This window comes from Aethalodelphis obliquidens, unplaced genomic scaffold (assembly GCF_003676395.1).
Source record: "Aethalodelphis obliquidens isolate GAN/ISIS:26980383/991018 unplaced genomic scaffold, ASM367639v1 scaffold10, whole genome shotgun sequence".
Classification (NCBI taxonomy): Eukaryota; Metazoa; Chordata; class Mammalia; order Artiodactyla; family Delphinidae; genus Aethalodelphis; species Aethalodelphis obliquidens.
The window spans coordinates 1,548,970-1,567,020 of NW_020837954.1; the positions used below are offsets into that span (position 1 = coordinate 1,548,970).

The 18,051-nt window shown below is 55.1% G+C and overlaps 1 protein-coding gene across 2 annotated transcripts; it reads left to right on the top strand.

Annotated features, from left to right (window-relative positions):
• Window positions 1-4,827: 4,827 nt before the first annotated feature.
• Window positions 4,828-17,303, top strand: NFATC4 (nuclear factor of activated T cells 4). Of its 2 annotated transcripts, XR_003433583.1 has the most exons (11): window positions 4,828-5,251; window positions 6,352-7,447; window positions 8,784-8,946; window positions 9,555-9,754; window positions 10,038-10,210; window positions 10,689-10,829; window positions 11,735-11,790; window positions 12,072-12,198; window positions 12,384-12,965; window positions 13,700-15,514; window positions 16,168-17,303. XR_003433583.1 is itself a non-coding variant. In XM_027110954.1 (10 exons), exons 1-10 carry the CDS (start codon window positions 5,152-5,154, stop codon window positions 13,765-13,767), a joined length of 2,706 nt encoding a protein of 901 aa, XP_026966755.1. In that variant the 5' UTR covers window positions 4,828-5,151; the 3' UTR covers window positions 13,768-17,303. The 2 variants fall into 2 exon arrangements, 1 of the variants encoding a protein (XP_026966755.1); XM_027110954.1 differs by having other exon boundaries at window positions 13,700-17,303.
• The last annotated feature ends 748 nt before the right edge of the window (window positions 17,304-18,051 follow it).

Genomic DNA, 18,051 nt, shown 5'->3' on the forward strand with positions numbered 1-18,051 from the left:
TTTTTCTAAATATATATATTGCTTTCTGTGGAGAAAATTTTTAAATTAATATCAATATTTAGTCATAAAAATGAATGACATGCTGATGTGTATTACCAATGGATGAACTTTGAAAACATTATGCTAAGTGGAAGAAGCCAGACACAAAAGGCAATATTATGTGATTCTTTTTACATGAAATGTCCAGAATAAGCAAATCTAGAGACAGAAAGTGAATTAGTGGTTTCTAGGGAGAAAGGGAAGGGGAGAAGGGGGAGTGACTACTAACAGGTATGGCATTTCTTTTTGGGGTGATGAAAATATCCTGGAATTAGATAGGGTGATAGTTGCACAACCTTGTGAATATACTAAAAAGGTAGGAGCTGTACACTGAGTTGTACACTTCAAAAGAGTGAATTTTATAGGATGCGGATTATATCTCAATAACAAATTAAGATTATTAAAAAGTTTCCTTTGATCAACCATAAGTGAGATAGATCAACAAATCTGGCTATACTGTCTATATGTGAAGATCAATTTTGACAAAGTCACTGACAAATTTGCAAAAATTAAGACCTGGAACAGAAATTGTAATGTTATAATTCATTTCTATGACAGACCAATATGTAAGTATATGTTTTTCCTTTGTATTTGAAATAAAAGTATATGAATATAATTGCATTATTAATCTGTTGCCTTTTCCTGTCTTTTACTGTTTTATCCATCTATCTATCTATCTATCTATCTATCTATCTATCTATTTACTGGCCTTGTTAGACATATGAGCATAGGAAGTCAGTAAAAGAAAATTATTACTCTTTCCATTTCTTCTATTATTTTTCATATCATGATTAATACTGAGATTATTTTTTTGTTATAGAGAAGGGTTTAAAATTGATATGCTTCAGTTGTCAAATGTGTAAAGTATGCCATTGGTGTTAGATACTGTTACTGAAAGTCTAAGAAAAAATCAAGGTCTAAACTGGAATGGCAATGAAGGGAATGCAAAGGAAAGAGATAGATAGATATAGATAGATACGTAGGTAAATAGATACTCTATGAATAAAACAGTTCTGTACAGTTAGGGGTCAAGGAAGAGGGAGATGTCAAGTACGAAATGTATCTCCAGCCTGATAATAACTGGCAATTCTTGGGAGTGTGGTTTATAAATATAGGTACCCAATGCCTAGAAATGCCTCTGAACATAGAGGTTCCTCAATACATATTTTTTGTTTGACTGAATGATCTTGTATAGCAGCGGTCCCCAACCTTTTTGGCGCCAGGGACCGGTTTCGTGTAAGAGAATTTTTCCACGGACGCGGTGGGCGGGGGGGCGGGGGTGATGGTTTCGGATGATTCAAGCGCATTACATTTATTGTGCCCTTTATTTCTATTATTATTACATTGTAATATATAATGAAATAATTATACAACTCACCGTAATGCTGACAGGAGGCGGAGCTCAGGCGGTAATGCGAGCGACGGGAAGCCGCTGTAAATACAGATGAAGCTATGCACGCTCACCTGCCGCTCACCTCCTGCTGTGCGGCCCGGTTCCTAACAAGCCGATGGCTGGTACTGGGAGGTTGGGGATCCCTGTCGTATAGGACACATTTTAATTGCTTCACTTACTCTCCATCCATCTTTTTACTCCAGCTATTACTGTGGCAACCAACTGCTTGTCCATGTCACCTGACAGTACCTACTCACAGGCACAGTTCCTACCTTTTTTGCCTCTTGCCCAGGGGCTTCTTTGCTGCAGCCTTGTGCGACACCTACCGTTTTCTGACCCTTGTGTAAAACTGGAAGAGTGAGGGAATTAACACACAAGGGGCAACTCTTGACAATTGGGGGTGAGGGCAAGTAGACAAATATCCCATCTCTTGAATCACATTCTGTATGGCTCCACAGAAGGTGCCCAGGGGGACAATGTTCCAGTTGCTCAGGGTGGTAACCAGCTCCACATCACACCCTTGGATGGCTTTCCTTCTTTCCCATTTCACTCTTTCCAGTCCCCCACTTTTGCCCCTTGTGATTGCTCTCCGCAATAAACTACCTGCATCTCATTCTTTTTTCAGGCTCTGATTTTTGGGGGAAAGCCCACCCTAAGACAGATTCCTACGTATAATGTGGTATAGTGGAATTAGTACTGGACAAGGACCCAGGAAACCTGTGTTGCAGACCTAGCTCTGTCACTAACCTCAAATAAAGAGATGGACACTTTTATTACTATTTTCAGATGCACATGTATTGACAGGAAAAGCTCTCCAAGCCATTTGTTAACTGAGAAAAAACCAAAAAGCAAGTCAAGAAATATGCTTGCAGCATGGTCTGCAGTACACAGAAAGAGCAGGGATATGTACATATATAGGTTAACAAATTTGTACAAAATGGCGGAGTAGCAATCGAAGCTTACTATATATTTTTGTATGACTTGAATCGTTTACAAGGAGACTGTATTTTGTGTAACTGAAAAGAAAAAAAAAGAAATAAAAAGAAAGTCCACCTCCAAGCCGTTGTTCAATCATGCTTGTGAAAGTGGAGAGCATAAGTCAAAGCGCTCCACGAACACAAGGTGAGAAAGAGGAGCTGTGTTCAGGTGTGTGCGCTAGGAGGCAGCCGAGTGAGGACGACGGCTTGGCCGGCGAGAAATCGGACCTGCGGGAGGGAGGGCGGCTGAGTCTTTGTGGTCGCCAGAGGGCAGATGTGTAGGGCAACCTAAACTTACAACTAATCCACTCTTCCCCTGGCAGGACGTTGCAGAAGTCATAAATTCCATCCCTCTGCTGCAGCCGAGACAGATACGAGGGTTTTCAGAGTCGAGGGGATCCCCCTTCCACTCCCCACCGAGGGAAGCTTGGCGCTCTGAGCAGCCTGCAAGCTCTTTGATACCACATTTACGCTCAACAACTCTTTTCTCCGCCCGCACCCCCTGGCCCCCACCGGCAGAGGGGAAATTGAGTCACTGGAAGGCGAGGCCAGAGTCGCCAGGGGAATGTGCGCCAACGCCAGCCTTCAGGGCCTTCCAGATGCTGGGAGGACGGGGAGGGACCTCCAGGAAAATACACAAAGTGGGGTGAGAGGGGGGAGCGGCAGGCTGGGCAGGAGCTGAGCCAGACACATGGAGAAACGCTGCCCAGGATCAAAGGAAATATGACATTTGAAAAGAATGTGCACGTCTGCTTGTGCTGCGGAGGCGGGCAGGGCGGGGGCGGTGTGTGTGGGATCAGGGGCTGGAGCGGGGTCGAGGTCTCTACCCCCTGCCCTTCTCGCCTCCGCTTCCCAAGTTCCTCTGCCCGCCTTTTAGGTGGAGGCTGGCCGGACGTTTCAGGATGTTCCTCGCTCTCCCTCCCCGTGGGTCTCTCCTTCCTTTATTTCCGAGATGAAGCTGCAAGGGAAATGTAACCTGAGGAGACCAACCGAGGGGGAAAAAAAAGAAAAGAAAAAAAAAAAAATCAAACCAGGCCGCCTCCCCGCTCGGCCTCGGAACATTCTTCCCTCCCCGCCCGCCTGGCTTCTTCTCCCCGCCCCTCCGGCGTCTGGGCCCTGGGCTCGCCGCCGGGGCAGCTCCGCACGTCACTGGGGTCCCCCGGGGCTGGGGGGGTCCCCAGGGCGGGCCAGAGGAAGGGTGGGAGGGGTGGGAGGGAAGGGAGGGAAGGGAGGGGAGCCGCATCGGCCGCAGCGGAGCTCGGGCCGGCCGGGCCGGGCCAGCCCTCCCCTCTTTCCCGGCCCCGCTGAGCCTGTTTCTCATTAGAGTAACGGGCGCGGTCCCACCCCGGCTGCGGAGTGTTTGTAAACGTCTGACCCGAGGGCCGTCGCTTAACCCTTTAGATGCGGGGCTGGGGGCGCGGCCCTGAGCCGGAGGGATTTAGATTAAAGATAGCTGCGGCTTGTTAGACAGGTTTGTAGCCTACGGTCTGCTAGGGGGAATGGTACCCGCCTCCCACCTCCCACCTCCCACCCCCCACTCCAGTCTGGCGTCCAAGTAACTAATCTCGATCTAAATCCCTCTCACACGACAGGGCCCCACCATGCCTGCCCTTCCTAGAAACTCCAGCCCGAGTCTTTCTTCCTCCTCCCGCACAGGTGACAGGTGTCCAACTCTGGGGCCCACAAGGTCGCTGGGCTGCGGGGCTCTGGTAAACCTGGTCAGGATTATCAGGAGAGCTGGAGCGGGTTGCCATCGGATCTGAGATTCACTCCAGACTAAGGTTCTAGGGAGGAGGGAGCCGACTTTCCTAAGGGGCTAATTAATGGCCCCTCTGGGCGGCTGAGACTAGGGCAGCGGTAAAGTCCGGCCTGGATCCTCGCCCATCAGGAGCCGTGGACCTTTGAACAGTGACCCGAGACCGCTAAATGTTCTTCATTTTGGGGGGAGGGGGAGAGATGACCGGTGGAGGGCCTGATTCGGCAGGTCAAAGGCTTCCAGAAGGCCTCGGCAGAGCGGCCTTAGGCTAGGGTCTTCAAAGGAATGGCTTTCTCCTCTTCAGAGCAGCCTGGAGCCATTCTCTAACCCCAGAGCCTGGCTGGCCTTAGGCTTGGAGGAAAAGAGGAGGAGAGGTGGTCCTTCCTTGCTAGTTGCTGGCTGCACAATTCTTCAGAAAGTGTCTTCCCCGGGCCCTCTACACTGTGGGCCCAGGATGTGGCCCCTTTAAGGCGCTCGGACCCGGAGCCCCTGAACTTAGACTAAGTTGGGGATTGTGGTGGTAGTGCTCCCTGCGGGGAAATGATTGTCACAACTGAGGGCCAATAGGCATCATTATGGTCCTACCACGCTTGAGAGACCGTTTTCCAATTCAGTTTTGTTCTTTTTTTTTTTTTTTTGAGGGGGAGGGACTGGAGAGAGGAGAGAGAGAGAGAGGGAGGGAGGGAGGGAGGGAGGGACGGGGGGGGACAAGGGGCGCGTGGTTTTCCCATCTCATCCCTGGAGGAGGGGCTGGAGCATCCCGGGCAGCCAATCAGAGAGAGGCTGGGGGGGCACTTTGAAGAAGTTTGGGGAAAAAAGTTTGGAAAAGTTTCTATAATAACGAGGGGGCGTCCGGAGGGAGGCGGCGGCGGCGGAGGAGGGGGCGTCTCAGAGAAGGGAGGGCGGGAGCCACGGGTCAAGATACTGCAGCCTCCTGAGATCCCCCCTCCCACCCAGACCGGGACCTGGGGGCTCTGGCCGGATCCATGGGGGCAGCAAGCTGCGAGGATGAGGAGCTGGAATTTAAGCTGGTGTTCGGGGAGGAAAAGGAGGCCCCCCCGCTGGGCGCGGGGGGGTCGGGGGAAGGTCAGTGCGGGGCTGGGGAGGGGTCTTGGGGTCCGTGAGGGAAGGGCGCAGGGATCCTGAGTCTGGGGACTTTCGGGCAGAGAGCCTGGGGTGAGAGATGAGGGGCTCAGAGGTTGAGGGGAGGCGCGGGGCTCGGGGGTCTGCGGAGGTGAGGCTGGGGACCCGGCACCACTTTCTCCTTTTTAGGTCGTGACTGGGGTGGGGGTGGGGGGTGCCGTTGGCTGCGCGCCGCCTCTCGGCTGGGCTGTCACTGGGATGCGGGGCGGGCGGGAACAGCGGTCCCGAGAGCCCCGGGCGCTGCCAGGGAAAGGGGAGATTGGGCTCCGGAGCTTGCCCCTTGGGGACCGAGCCCTGGGCCCGCAGACGGGACGCCAGGGGCTGGGGGCGCTCTCAGGCCCAGCCGGGGCGCCCCTCCCCCTCCCCCGTCTGGCCGCAATGAGAGGCAGATGGCGGGGATTGAGCCGGGGGCGGCGGCCGCCGCTCGCACGGAATCCGCGCAGCCCGCGCCACCCCCTCCCTCGCCCGGCCGGCGCGCGGCACCCCTCCGCTGCACCCCCACCCCCAGATTGGGGGGAATGAGGGAGGAGCCACCTTCCCTTGTCATCACAGCCCTGGAGCCCCCCTTCCCCTGGCCACCGTTGCGATGGCAACTGGGGCTCCTGCCAGCGCCGTTTGGGGGTTTGGGAACCGCTGCTAATTGGGTTCATGTGTGAGTCGCCCCCAGCTCAGCCCAATGCTTCCTTAAACACGCCTCCAGGCCCAGCTCCAGCCCCTCTCGACCCGCCTCCCTTACCTTGAGACCCGCCCCGTCTGGTACCCCAGGTCCCAGGGCCAGGAGCTCAGAGTGTGATGTTCTCTGCGTAGGAAAAGACCTGACACGTCTGGCTCCATCCATCTCCTCCACCTTCCCAAGGCCAACTTTGCTTTTGTCTTTGTGGCTCTGAAGGGCATCTCAGAGACCTCTCTTTACTGAGGAGGGGGCAGCATACCAGACTTGGGAGGCTGCCTGCTCAAGGAACCTAGACATCTCACCTGCTTCTCTCTCTCCCCATCTCCTGTGACGTCCCTCTCTCTGTCTCCTTCCCTTCCCATTTTGACAGAACTGGACTCAGAGGACACCCCACCATGCTGCCGTCTGGGCCTGGGGGAGCCCCCTCCCTATGGTGCTGCCCCTATTGGCATTCCCCGGCCCCCACCCCCTCGGCCTGGCATGCACTCCCCACCACCCCGCCCGGCCCCCTCACCTGGCACTTGGGAGAGCCAGCCAGCCCGGTCAGTGAGGCTGGGGGGGCCGGGAGGGGGCTCCGGGGGGGCTGGGGGAGGCCGTGTTCTTGAGTGTCCCAGCATCCGCATCACCTCTATCTCTCCCACTCCCGACCCGCCAGCTGCGCTGGAGGACAACCCAGATGCCTGGGGGGAAGGATCCCCCAGGGATTACCCCCCACCAGAAGGCTTTGGAGGCTACCGAGAGGCGGGGGGCCAGGGCGGGGGTCCCTTCTTCAGCCCGAGCCCTGGCAGCAGCAGCCTGTCTTCCTGGAGCTTCTTCTCAGATGCCTCTGACGAGGCAGCCTTGTATGCAGCCTGTGACGAGGTGGAGTCTGAGCTAAATGAGGCGGCCTCCCGCTTTGGCCTAGGCTCCCCACTGCCCTCACCCCGGGCCTCCCCTAGGCCGTGGACCCCCGATGACCCCTGGAGCCTGTATGGTCCGAGCCCTGGAGGCCGGGGTCCAGAGGATAGCTGGCTACTCCTCAGTGCTCCTGGGCCCACCCCAGCTTCCCCACGACCTGCCTCTCCATGTGGCAAGCGGCGCTATTCCAGCTCAGGAACCCCATCTTCGGCCTCCCCAGCTCTGTCCCGCCGAGGCAGCCTAGGGGAGGAGGGGCCTGAGCCACCTCCAGCACCCCCATTGCCTCTGGTCCGGGACCCGGGCTCCCCTGGCCCCTTTGACTACACGGGGGCCCCACCAGCCGAGAGCATCCCTCAGAAGACCCGGAGGACTTCCAGCGAGCAGGCGGTGGCCCTGCCTCGGTCTGAGGAGCCTGCCCCGTGCAATGGGAAGCTGCCTTCGGGAGTAGAGGAGGCTGGGGCTCCTCCCGGGGGTCCTCGGAAGGAGGTTGCCGGCATGGACTACCTGGCGGTGCCTTCCCCACTGGCTTGGTCCAAGGCCCGGACTGGGGGACACAGCCCCATCTTCAGGTGAGGGTTGTGTCTGACACCACTGCAGTCTCCAATCATCTCACCCAGGAAGCAGGAGGGCCAAGGGATGGGTTTGAAGAAAGGTCCTAGTTCTGTGTCCTTGGCATTTCAAAAGAGAATCTGCTACCAGCTTGGCTGCTGGTAAACTACTCAGTTTTAGGGAGAATTTAAAAAACGCACCCCCTTTGGACAGATGATTTGCAAAAGGACAGTCACTCCCTGTGGATCAATTAGAAAAAGCGCCTCCAGCCCCAGAAGGACCATGTGGGTAAAGGAGGAATTCCTCTAGGGTGTCCTCCACCCCCAGCTCGGTGCTGGAACGTGGGCTGGATTTCAGCCCTACATTGGGCAGCAGCAAGTCTCCCTTCTCTAACTCAGTTTCTAGGGCCTGACTTGTGGCTTAAAAGTGTACCTGCTAGATTTGAATAAAGTAGCATGTATTTGCAAGTCAAAGGATTCATATTAAACCAAGCAGTCCTTGCTGTTCTTCTACACCTTCCACCCTCAAAGAACCTTGTCCATTTCAATAATCCTAAACCTTTGATGTCAGATCAAGCTGGCTCCATCCAGAAAAGTTTCCCTTAGTTGTTTCCAGACATTGCCAAGTATCACCTGGGGGCAATTACCGGTTGAGACTCCCTGGCCTAGGGTATCTGGGCGCTCACTACAGGAAAGTTGCAGATCCGTAACCCTCAGCTTTCTGGAACCCACCTGTCCAGCCCCAGCTAGTGGAAAGGGCGCTGGCCTGGGAACGGATGTGCTCAGTCCCGGCTCTGTCAGTTGCTGGCTTGCTTAGCCCTCTACGTTCCACCCTCAGTTTCTTTATTTGGGCTTAACAAATTAACAAAGGGGTTAATTTCTGAGACCTTTTCTGGTCTGAAGTTGTGCTTCTTTTTTTTTTAAATGTGGGATCTTAGTTCCCCGACCAGGGATCAAACCCATGACCCCTGCAGTGGAAGGGCAGAGTCCGAACCACTGGACCACCAGGGAAGTCCCTGAAGTTGTGCTTCTTTACTTGACTCTTCCTATCCAGGCTTGGGGGTTAAACTGGGCTTGGGGTTCCTCTGTATCCAGACCCTGTGTTCAGAGCTGGGAAGAAGGGGGTCTCAGTCCTGGTGCCCATTTACATACCCTCAACTCAAGGGGCTCTGAGGGGTCTGTCCCCCATCTCCCCTGCTTCTGGACTTGTGGACTGTTTTACTTCGGCTATAATTTTCTTTCTCCCATACCCACTGCCGCTTCCTCCTTCACATCCTGGGGAGCTGGGACCCAGGGCTGCCCTGATTGGGGTGTGAGGCTGCGGGTGATCAGTGCTCTTCTCTCTGTCTCTGTCCAGGACCTCTGCCCTCCCCCCGCTGGACTGGCCTCTGCCCAGCCAGTATGAGCAGCTGGAGCTGAGGATCGAGGTGCAGCCCAGAGCCCACCACCGGGCCCACTATGAGACAGAGGGCAGCCGGGGAGCTGTCAAAGCTGCCCCTGGTGGTCACCCCATTGTCAAGGTAAGGGGCAGAAGCCAGGCCTGGTAGCCTTTCTCCTCTCCAGTCCCAGATCCCTGCAGATGGGCTCCAGCTGTGCAGACCCATGGCACTGCCCTTTCCCACACTCCCTCTCAGCAATGACCCTGCAGGCGGCCTGGGGGAGGGACTGGTGTTAGGGGAGGAAGGGTGCACTTCAAGGACCCGGATGTACTTTCTACTCCTCTGTCCCTCCACCCCCCCCCCCCCCCCCCCCTCCACGCATCCCATGGGACACCAGCCTTATGTCTACTCTGGAAAATGGTGGCCTGCCAGATGTGGGGGAGGGGTCAGGCTGAGGCCAAAGTTCACTGGGAGTTAGGTTGTCTCTGTTGAGTTGAGCCAGTCTCCCTTGGAAGATTTTCCCCTTTGCCCAGCCCAGTTTGGGCCTCATTCCAAGAATAACACTGAACTCCAGGCCACGTTTTCGCCACAACTGGTGGAGAAACTAGTGCCCAATCTCCCCCTGGAAATCCCTTCCAGGATATCCTTTATCTTTCACTCCTCTCCAGGGGTGGACTGAAAACTTAGGGATGGATGAAGGATGAGACAGTGGGGATTTCAACTGGGTGGCCTTTGTCTCCCTCTGCCAGCTCCTAGGCTACAGTGAGAAGCCACTGACCCTACAGATGTTCATCGGCACCGCAGATGAGAGGAACCTGCGACCTCACGCTTTCTATCAGGTGCACCGTATCACGGGCAAGATGGTGGCCACGGCCAGCTACGAAGCTGTAGTCAGTGGTACCAAGGTGTTGGAGATGACTCTGCTCCCTGAGAACAACATGGCAGCCAAGTAGGTTCCAGATCCCCTTCCCTTTATTCTGCGGGCTTGAGGACTAGCCTTTTCCATGGGGTCTAAGCTAGGTCCACTCTTCCTCTCTCCAGAAGAGTTAGACGTCATCCCTAGGAGGTGTCAGGCATTCTCACCATCTAGAAGAGGACTTTGGGGCTGGGGAGAGGCCACCTCTGGGTTCCGATAGCCCCCCATCGTCTCCCAGAGAAGGTCATTTAGGGCTTTGGATGGAGGGTGATTCTGGCATCAGCTGGGAGGGCTTGCCTTCCGTTCTTGGCTTCAGCATTGACTGTGCCGGAATCCTGAAGCTTCGGAATTCAGACATTGAGCTGCGGAAGGGTGAGACTGACATCGGGCGCAAGAACACACGCGTGCGGCTGGTATTCAGGGTACACGTGCCCCAAGGCAGCGGGAAGGTCATCTCGGTGCAGACAGCATCGGTGCCCATCGAGTGCTGTGAGCAAAGAAGCCCTGTAGCATCTCTCTGTCTCTGGCTAACTTCTTGTCTGTGTGTCTGTCTGCCCATCTCCTCTGCAGAATGTGCGGTGCCCTGCTGGTCCTGGGGACACCTGTAAAGGACCCAGCCCTTATTTCTATCATGGATGGGCTGGGGGAAGTGTTCTACTTTGCCCCTGCTCCAGATTGTGCCTCTGGGTTGGACCAGAGCAACCCTGTCCTCCATCTGCCCCTGGGTATCCCCCATGTATTTGTTTGCATAGCTCTTAGGCCTACCCTGTTCATCTCTGTCTTTCTGCCCAGGAGTGGTTCCTTACATGGTCTGTGTGACCCCAGAGAGACCATTGTTTTTCTTGTGTGTCTGCTTCTGAGGAGGGCTCCTCCAGGGCCCTGTGACAGTTATTCTAGGGAGGGTTGGGGCACAGGAGGCTGTCCTCTCCATACCAGCCAGCCAGGCCTTTCCTGCACTGCTCTGCAGCCCAGCGCTCAGCTCAGGAGCTGCCCCAGGTGGAGGCCTACAGCCCCAGTGCCTGCTCCGTGACGGGAGGGGAGGAACTAGTGCTGACTGGCTCCAACTTCCTGCCTGACTCCAAGGTGGTGTTCATCGAGAGGGGCCCTGGTGAGTATCTATGGGGAGGCGGGGAGGGCAGGCAGGAAGAGCTTGGAACGGGAGGGTGAATGATTTCTGGCACTGTCTCTAAACTAGCAAGTTGAGCCTCAATTTCCTTATCTGTAAAATGGGGCAGATAGACTGCCCGTCCTGTTATACTGTCTCCTCCCCATGTGTACTCTAGGCATCTGAAATGCTCAGGATGGCAAATAAATGTAAGAAATACACATTCTTTTATTGAGGAGTCAGCTTTGAGCTAATTTACCCCCATGTGGCTGGGGAAGATGAGAAGGAAAGAGGTGACTTGGACCCTGAGCCCCTCCTGAGTTATGGGACTGGCAGCACAGCTGTGATTACAGGAGGCTGTGAGGTGCCCCAGAATAGAGCTGCCGGGGTGGAGAAGGGAAGACTGAGGGGCCCAGGTATACTCACCAACCTGAGGCCTCTGCTCTCCCCAACCCTGCCCACCCAAAGCCCCAGCCCTATCCTCAAGTTTAGCGCCCTAGGACCATATCAGAGCAGAGTCAGAGGTTCTGGGTCATGAGACTTGGGGTCTCATAGCCTCCCTTCAAGCTGAGACCCTTTCCTACCCTTGAACTTCTTTCCGGCTCTGTCATGGGAGGGGATGTTTAGAGCTGCATGAGAGGGTTCCAGAGTTGTTTCTGGTCCCTGGACTGGCCCTGCCATTTCTCTTGGCCCCAGCTTGTGGCTCTAGATCTTGGAGACTGCTTTAAACCATGCCTGTCCTATTGGGTTGAGTAAACATGCAGCGGGCTCCCTGTGAGCTAGGCCTTGTCAGGACCTTCTGAGTCTGGCCGTGGCTGCAGCAGGAGGGGAAATGGCGGAGGCCTGGGCACGGGGCAAGGGGTAGGGGCCGTGCGGCTGGGCTGGAGCTCCCTGTTCTTCCTGCACAGACGGAAAGCTGCAATGGGAGGAGGAGGCCACAGTGAACCGGTTGCAGAGCAACGAGGTACCCGTGTTACTAGGGTCCCCCCTGTGGGTGGGAGTAGGGTGGGAGAAGTCAGGAGATTCTCAGCCGGCTCCCTTGTGCTTGGGAGTGGACTCCAGCAGCTACCTGTCCTTTTCTAGAGGAAGCAACCTGGCCACTCTGGAAGCAGGGACACCTCTAGGGAATGAACTTTGCTCCTTTGTAAATGGAAAAAGCCAGGAGGTGGAGTTAGGGTACTTGGAAGGGCTGGGCTGAGCCTAGATCCCTGAGGGCCCGCTGCCTCATCCTCTGCTCTTCCCCAGGTGACGCTGACCCTGACCATCCCTGAGTACAGCAACAAGCGGGTGTCCCGGCCAGTCCAGGTCTACTTTTACGTCTCCAACGGGCGGAGGAAGCGCAGTCCTACCCAGAGTTTCAAGTTCCTGCCTGGTGCGCTCCGGAACAGCCCATGGTGGGGGGATGCGGACGTGGGGACTGATGCAGGGGCACAGGGATGCAGTGAGGGGTCAAGGGAGGGATGAGACCTAGGGATAGAAGAGACCTAGGGTTGGAGAGTGCGCTTCGGGGAGACTGCCAGCCCTCTCACCAGCGTGTCCTCCTTCCCATCCGTCCAGTGATCTTCAAGGAGGAGCCTCTACCGGACGCATCTCTCCGGGGCTTCCCTTCAGCATCGGGCCCCCACTTTGGCTCTGACATGGACTTCTCACCACCCAGGCCCCCCTACCCCTCCTATCCCCATGAAGACCCTGCTTATGAAACTCCTTACCTGTCAGAAGGCTTCAGCTATGGCACGCCCCCTCTGTACCCCCAGACGGGGCCCCCGCCATCCTACAGACCTGGCCCGCGGATGTTCCCTGAGACTGGGGGTACCACAGGTTGCGCCCGCCCACCTCCAGTCTCATTCCTTCCCCGGCCCTTCCCTAGCGACCCCTATGGAGGACGGGGCTCCCCCTTTCCCCTGGGGCTGCCGTTCCCTCCTCCAGCCCCCTTCCGGCCTCCACTACCTGCATCCCCACCACTTGAAGGCCCCTTCGCTCCCCAGAGCAGTGTTCACCCCCCACCTGCTGAGGGTTACAGTGAGGTAGGGCCGAGCTATGGCCCTGGGGAGGGGGCTCCGGAGCAGGAGAAGTCCAGGGGTGGCTACGGCGGCAGCTTCCGAGACAGTGTCCCTATCCAGGGTATCACGCTGGAGGAAGGTGGGTGTGGGACCAGGGGCTGCGAGTGTGAGTGTGTGCAAGAGATTGCTCTGCATGTTTGCTGAGGGCTGGAGCTTGGCCTCGCAGAGGCTGGGCCTCCGTGGTCCCTCAGGGCCAGCTGGAGGGCCTCAGGAGGCCAGTGCGTGGTGCGTGTGGCCAGTTGAATCCAGTTGAATTCTGAAGGGGGCACGGAGTACCTGCCTAACCTTTCTGCTGCCTCGGCCCTTGGCCCCAGATCACTGAATCTCAGGGCTAGAAGTACTTGCAAGATCATTCAGTCTAGCTCCCTCATCTGCAGACCCAGGCAGTGAATTTCAGAGAGGGGCAGTGGCTTGCTGGTGCCCCAGCCGAGCACGTTTTCCCTTGCCTCAGCTTCTCCCCCTAAACCTGGTGACAGTGGTCTGGATTGGTGATGAGGGGCCTTCCTATTTCGCCTCTCTTTCCTCCCACTGGCTACACCCACCTCCGGCCCTGCTGACAGCAACTGCCCTGACGCTGCAGGCCAAGCCAGCAGGAAGGGGGCCTGAGAACCCACGTGGATGGAGTTCAGCAAGATTTGATTGAGAGCAGGGGTCAGGACACAGTGGGGAAACTGAGGCCCAGTGGTAGAGAAGCCAGTGCAGGAGGAGCCTGGAGGCGTCCTAGACGGAGGCCTGCCTGGAATGGATTGGGGGTCTCTGGAAAAGGAGGCGACCTGACCCTTGCCCAGTCTCTCAACTGCCCCTCCTTTACAGTGAGTGAGATCATTGGCCGAGACCTGAGTGGCTTCCCTGCACCTCCCGGAGAAGAGCCTCCCGCCTGAACCATCGCCTGGCCCCCGCTCCCCCCTGCCCTGCCCACCTTCCCTTCATCCTGGGATGGCGGTTCCAGAGGCTTGGGGGCCAATCTGGTTCCTCTTTCCCCAGTTTCTTGCCTGCTCTCCCCTACCCTCCCTTCCCTCCCCTAGCTGAGGTGTGGCCCCCGGGGCCTGGTGCTGCCTTGGAGGGCTGGGGGCGGGGGAATGTGGAGGCCTGGGATGGGGGCGGACCCTGGGGGGGGGTACTGGGAGCGAGGACTGGAGGACTGCCAGGAGTGAAGGCCGTGTCTAGATTGTGTACAGCCCACGGTGCTGGGAGGCTGGGGCCAGGTTGATGGGTAATAAACTGCTCGCTGACTAGTGTTTCAGGCTCCAAAACTCTTTGGAGAGAGACATGGGGCAGCTTACTCTAGCCCTGGCCAGAGGAGGCTTAGAACCTGGGAAGGGATGGGATGTGGCTGGGAAGATTGCATCCCAAAGAGTATCAGTGCGAGGGGGTGGGAGGGTTTGAAGGGTCGCAGAGGCTCCCTAACCCGGGTGAGGTCGGGAGCCAGGGTTTGTAGACCTCTCCTCCCTGGGGATTCAGTTTCCTTTAGGAGCTTTGGGAAGATCTGTGTATTTTCAAGTTACTTTCTCTTGCTACCACCGAGATGATTCTGATTCATAGTCAAGGTCAGGAAACACCAGTCTAGTCCCTCTCCCTCATTTACAAAGGAGGCGTCTATGGCTCAGAGAGGGAAGGGGGCTTGCCCTATGTCACACAGCTAATCAATAGCAGGTTGAACGCTGCACTTCTGGGCTCCTGCCCCCAGCCCACCCTCAGATATCCTAACCCATGGAGGTCAGGCCCCTGAAGCTTATCTCCTTGGAGCAGGGTAGGAGATGAGGGAGGGCTGGCATAGGTCCATCCACACTCTGGATTCTCCACCCTTTGGGGTCTGTGAAGACATTCTGGAAAGATCTATGTTTCAGAGGTAGACTGCAGGAAGCCAAGCAGCTCCCCAGATGCCCTGACATTGCCTGAGCTCCGGCCTTTCCCACAGGTATACCCACATATCACCACTGACAGGCCCGGCCTGGAAACCTGGTTTGCCCCATGTCTTGACAGCCTAGGGGGCCAAGTCCCCAGTGGGTTGGGGAGAGCCTGGCATACAGGAGGCACTGAGGACCACTGGCCCAGCTGCAGGGGGCCGTACCCCAAAGATATTCCGGGTGTTAGCACTCGGGAGACTTGCCTCCCCTCAAGGCTGGTATGTCCAGTGCGTCTAGACAGGCCTGGCAAGTGCCCATGTGTTCAGCTGTGGGTGTGACAGAAGCTGGCTCTGGAATGGAGGACAGGAGAACGAGGATGACCCCTGGTCTTGTCACTGCTGCTTTGCAATGAATTTCCTTTATCTTCCTGAACACAAACTGCTGCGAACCAGACTGATATCAGGTGATTGGCTCACTGGGCCATGGCTGCTTCTCAAAGGTACCCTCCAGCAGGACTAGAGTCATCACCCACAGCAGGAGGGACCCAGGGCACACATGTCCTGGCCAGCACCCTTCAGCTCCCCCTCCAAGATCTCTGACAGGCGGCGAGTCAGCCTCCGTGAATGAAAAGCTATAGTGATGGGGACTCGCTGCCTCCCAGGGCAGACCGTTTCACTCTCTGCAATAGCACTGCCACTCATTCATTGCCAGGCATTTATTGAGCAGCTACTAAGTGCCAGCCAATGCGTCCTGGAGGACCTCATAGCCTCATGGGGCGACAGTAAGTAAACACACATTATAACTCAACAATTCAACTCAGTAAATGTTTCTTGTACAGAAAATATGTCAGGTCTTGGGCGGGAGGAGTAAACAATTTTAATATGGGGAAGGAGCAGAGCACAGGGGCACTCCATCCAGCTGTGGGGGTCAGAGGGAACTTCAGGGGTGACTTCTAGACTGGGATCTGAAGCATGACTGGGAACTGACTGGGCTGAGAGTAGGGGAAGGGCAGGCCAGGCAGAGCCACCAGATGGGCCATGTCTTGGAGGAGAGAGGCAAACAGGGAGGGCCAGCAGATGGAGGGCTTGGCACGCTCGTGGGACTGGTGAAGTTCTGGAAGTGGGGGCGCTGTGAGTGGGGACCAGAGAGGGAAGCAGGGGCTGGGTTCTGCGGAGCCTTGTAGCCATGCTAGGAAGCTTAGTTATCCAAGAATAATGGGCGCTTTCCCACTAGATGGTAGGGCTTAAGCTGGGGTTGATACAATAGATTTGCCTCACAGCTCTTCCTTGGGTAGAGCTTCCATCTGCTTCCCTGTGACTGCTCTTCCAGCACAGTGTTCTGCCCTGTGGGCCCATACTTCACACGCCTAATCCCTCTTCCCATTAGAATCCTGAGGTGGGCAGGTCAACTCCCAAGGTCATTGTCTCTTCCCAGGTTCCTACAGACATCCAGCTCCCTGAGGCTGGAGTTGGGAGAGGGAAGAGAAGGAGGCTGGATCTTCGGTCGGTGCCAGAAAAGACTTTCTTGGCCACGGTTTCTCAAAGTGTGGTCTGAAGATAACTTGCATTTGAGTCATTAGGGAGGTTTTTTGGTTTTATTTTATTTTATTGTTTGTTTTTGTTTTTAATACAGATTTCTAGGCAACCCCTGACCCACTCAATTGTATTCTCTGGGGGCAGGCATAGGTTTCTGCATTTTAAACAGCACCCTAGGTCAGGGGTCCCCAACCCCCGGGCCGTGGACCGCTACCAGTTCCTGTCCTATTAGGAACCAGGCCACACAGCAGGAGGTGAGCAGTGGGCGGGCGGGCGAGCAAGCGAAGCTTCAGCTGCCGCTCCCCATTGCTCCCCAACACTTGCTCACTGCCTGAACCACCCGCCTCCGCCCCCAGCCATTGAAAAATTGTCTTCCATGAAACTGGTCCCTGGTGCCAAAAAGGTTGCGAACCGCTGCCTTAGGTGATTCTCCAGCACAGGAAAGTTTGAGAACTAGAGTCATCTGTCAATTAAGGGTCTTTCCTTCCCACTCCAGACTCTAAAACAGCTCCCTGCCCCCTTCTCATAGATCTAGTCTGGGCTGCTCTGGGTGGAAGGTCACCTGCAAAAGTGCACTTAAGGGAGGGGAAAGGCACACACATTCCTGACATTGCAGCTCACCTCTCCCCTCTCCTTGGCTCGGTCTTGCTCCATGGACAATCTGAGATGGTCTCGGGGCAGCCTGGAGCTCTGGTGCAGCAGCAGCTGCCCCAGAACTTTTGAGTCTCCTTCTCTGGCTGGGTCTCTGACCTCTGAGACACCTGGGGAGGGCACACTGGGTAGCCTTCCAGGTGAATCTGGGCTCTGCCTGGAGCAGTTCTGTGATGCCTTGGTGCACCCCCTGCCAGACTTTCTAAGTGTCGGGAAGAAGGCTGCAGAGGAGTGGCATCTCATGGACCTCCTGGAAACTCCAGATGTGGGAAGCGCGCAGGGGTTTGGTGCTTTTTTGGGAGCTGGTTTTAGTGGCCTCAGCATCTGGTTGCTTCCACAAAACATCCCAAGAAAAGAAAAGGGAAAAAAAAAGGAGATGGGGAAGGAACCTCTAAACTCTAAGAGACTTAAGGACATATCAACAGTTTGGCTATTCCTTACCACATTAAGCATAGACTTGCCATGTGATACCACCAGCAATCTCTCCCCTACGTATTGACCCTGGTGAATAAAAAATTATGTCCACACAAAAACCTGTTCCCAAATGTTTACAGCAGTTTTATTCATAATCAACCCAAACTGGAAACAACCAAGATGTTCTTCGGTAGGTGAACAGATTAACTGTAGTACATCCAAGCAGTGGAATACTACGTAGCAATAAAAATTAATGAAATATTGATGCATGCAACAATATAAATAAATATTAAATGCACTTTGTTAAGTGAAAGAAGCTAGACTCAAGTGGCTACATTTTGTGTGATTCTATTTACACGACATTCTGGAAGAGGCACTGTGGTAGAGACGCAAAACAGATCAGTGGCTGCAGGGGGAATGCTTAGAGAACAAGGAGTAGTTGACTGCAAAGGGATAGCACATGGGAATGTTCAGGGTGTTGGGACTGTTTTGTGTGATCTCACGGTGGTGAACACGTGACTCTGTCCCACTGTCAAAATCTATAGAACTCTACACAGATGGAAATTAATTATATACAAAATTTTAAAGAGTCATTCAATCCTAGGATAGAATGTAAAGTGTAATATATGAATCTAAATGTATTATGAATATATATGGAAAAGGTGGTGGTGGGTGGGAAGGAGCTAAAATCAGTAATTTGGGGAAACAATGTTTTGAC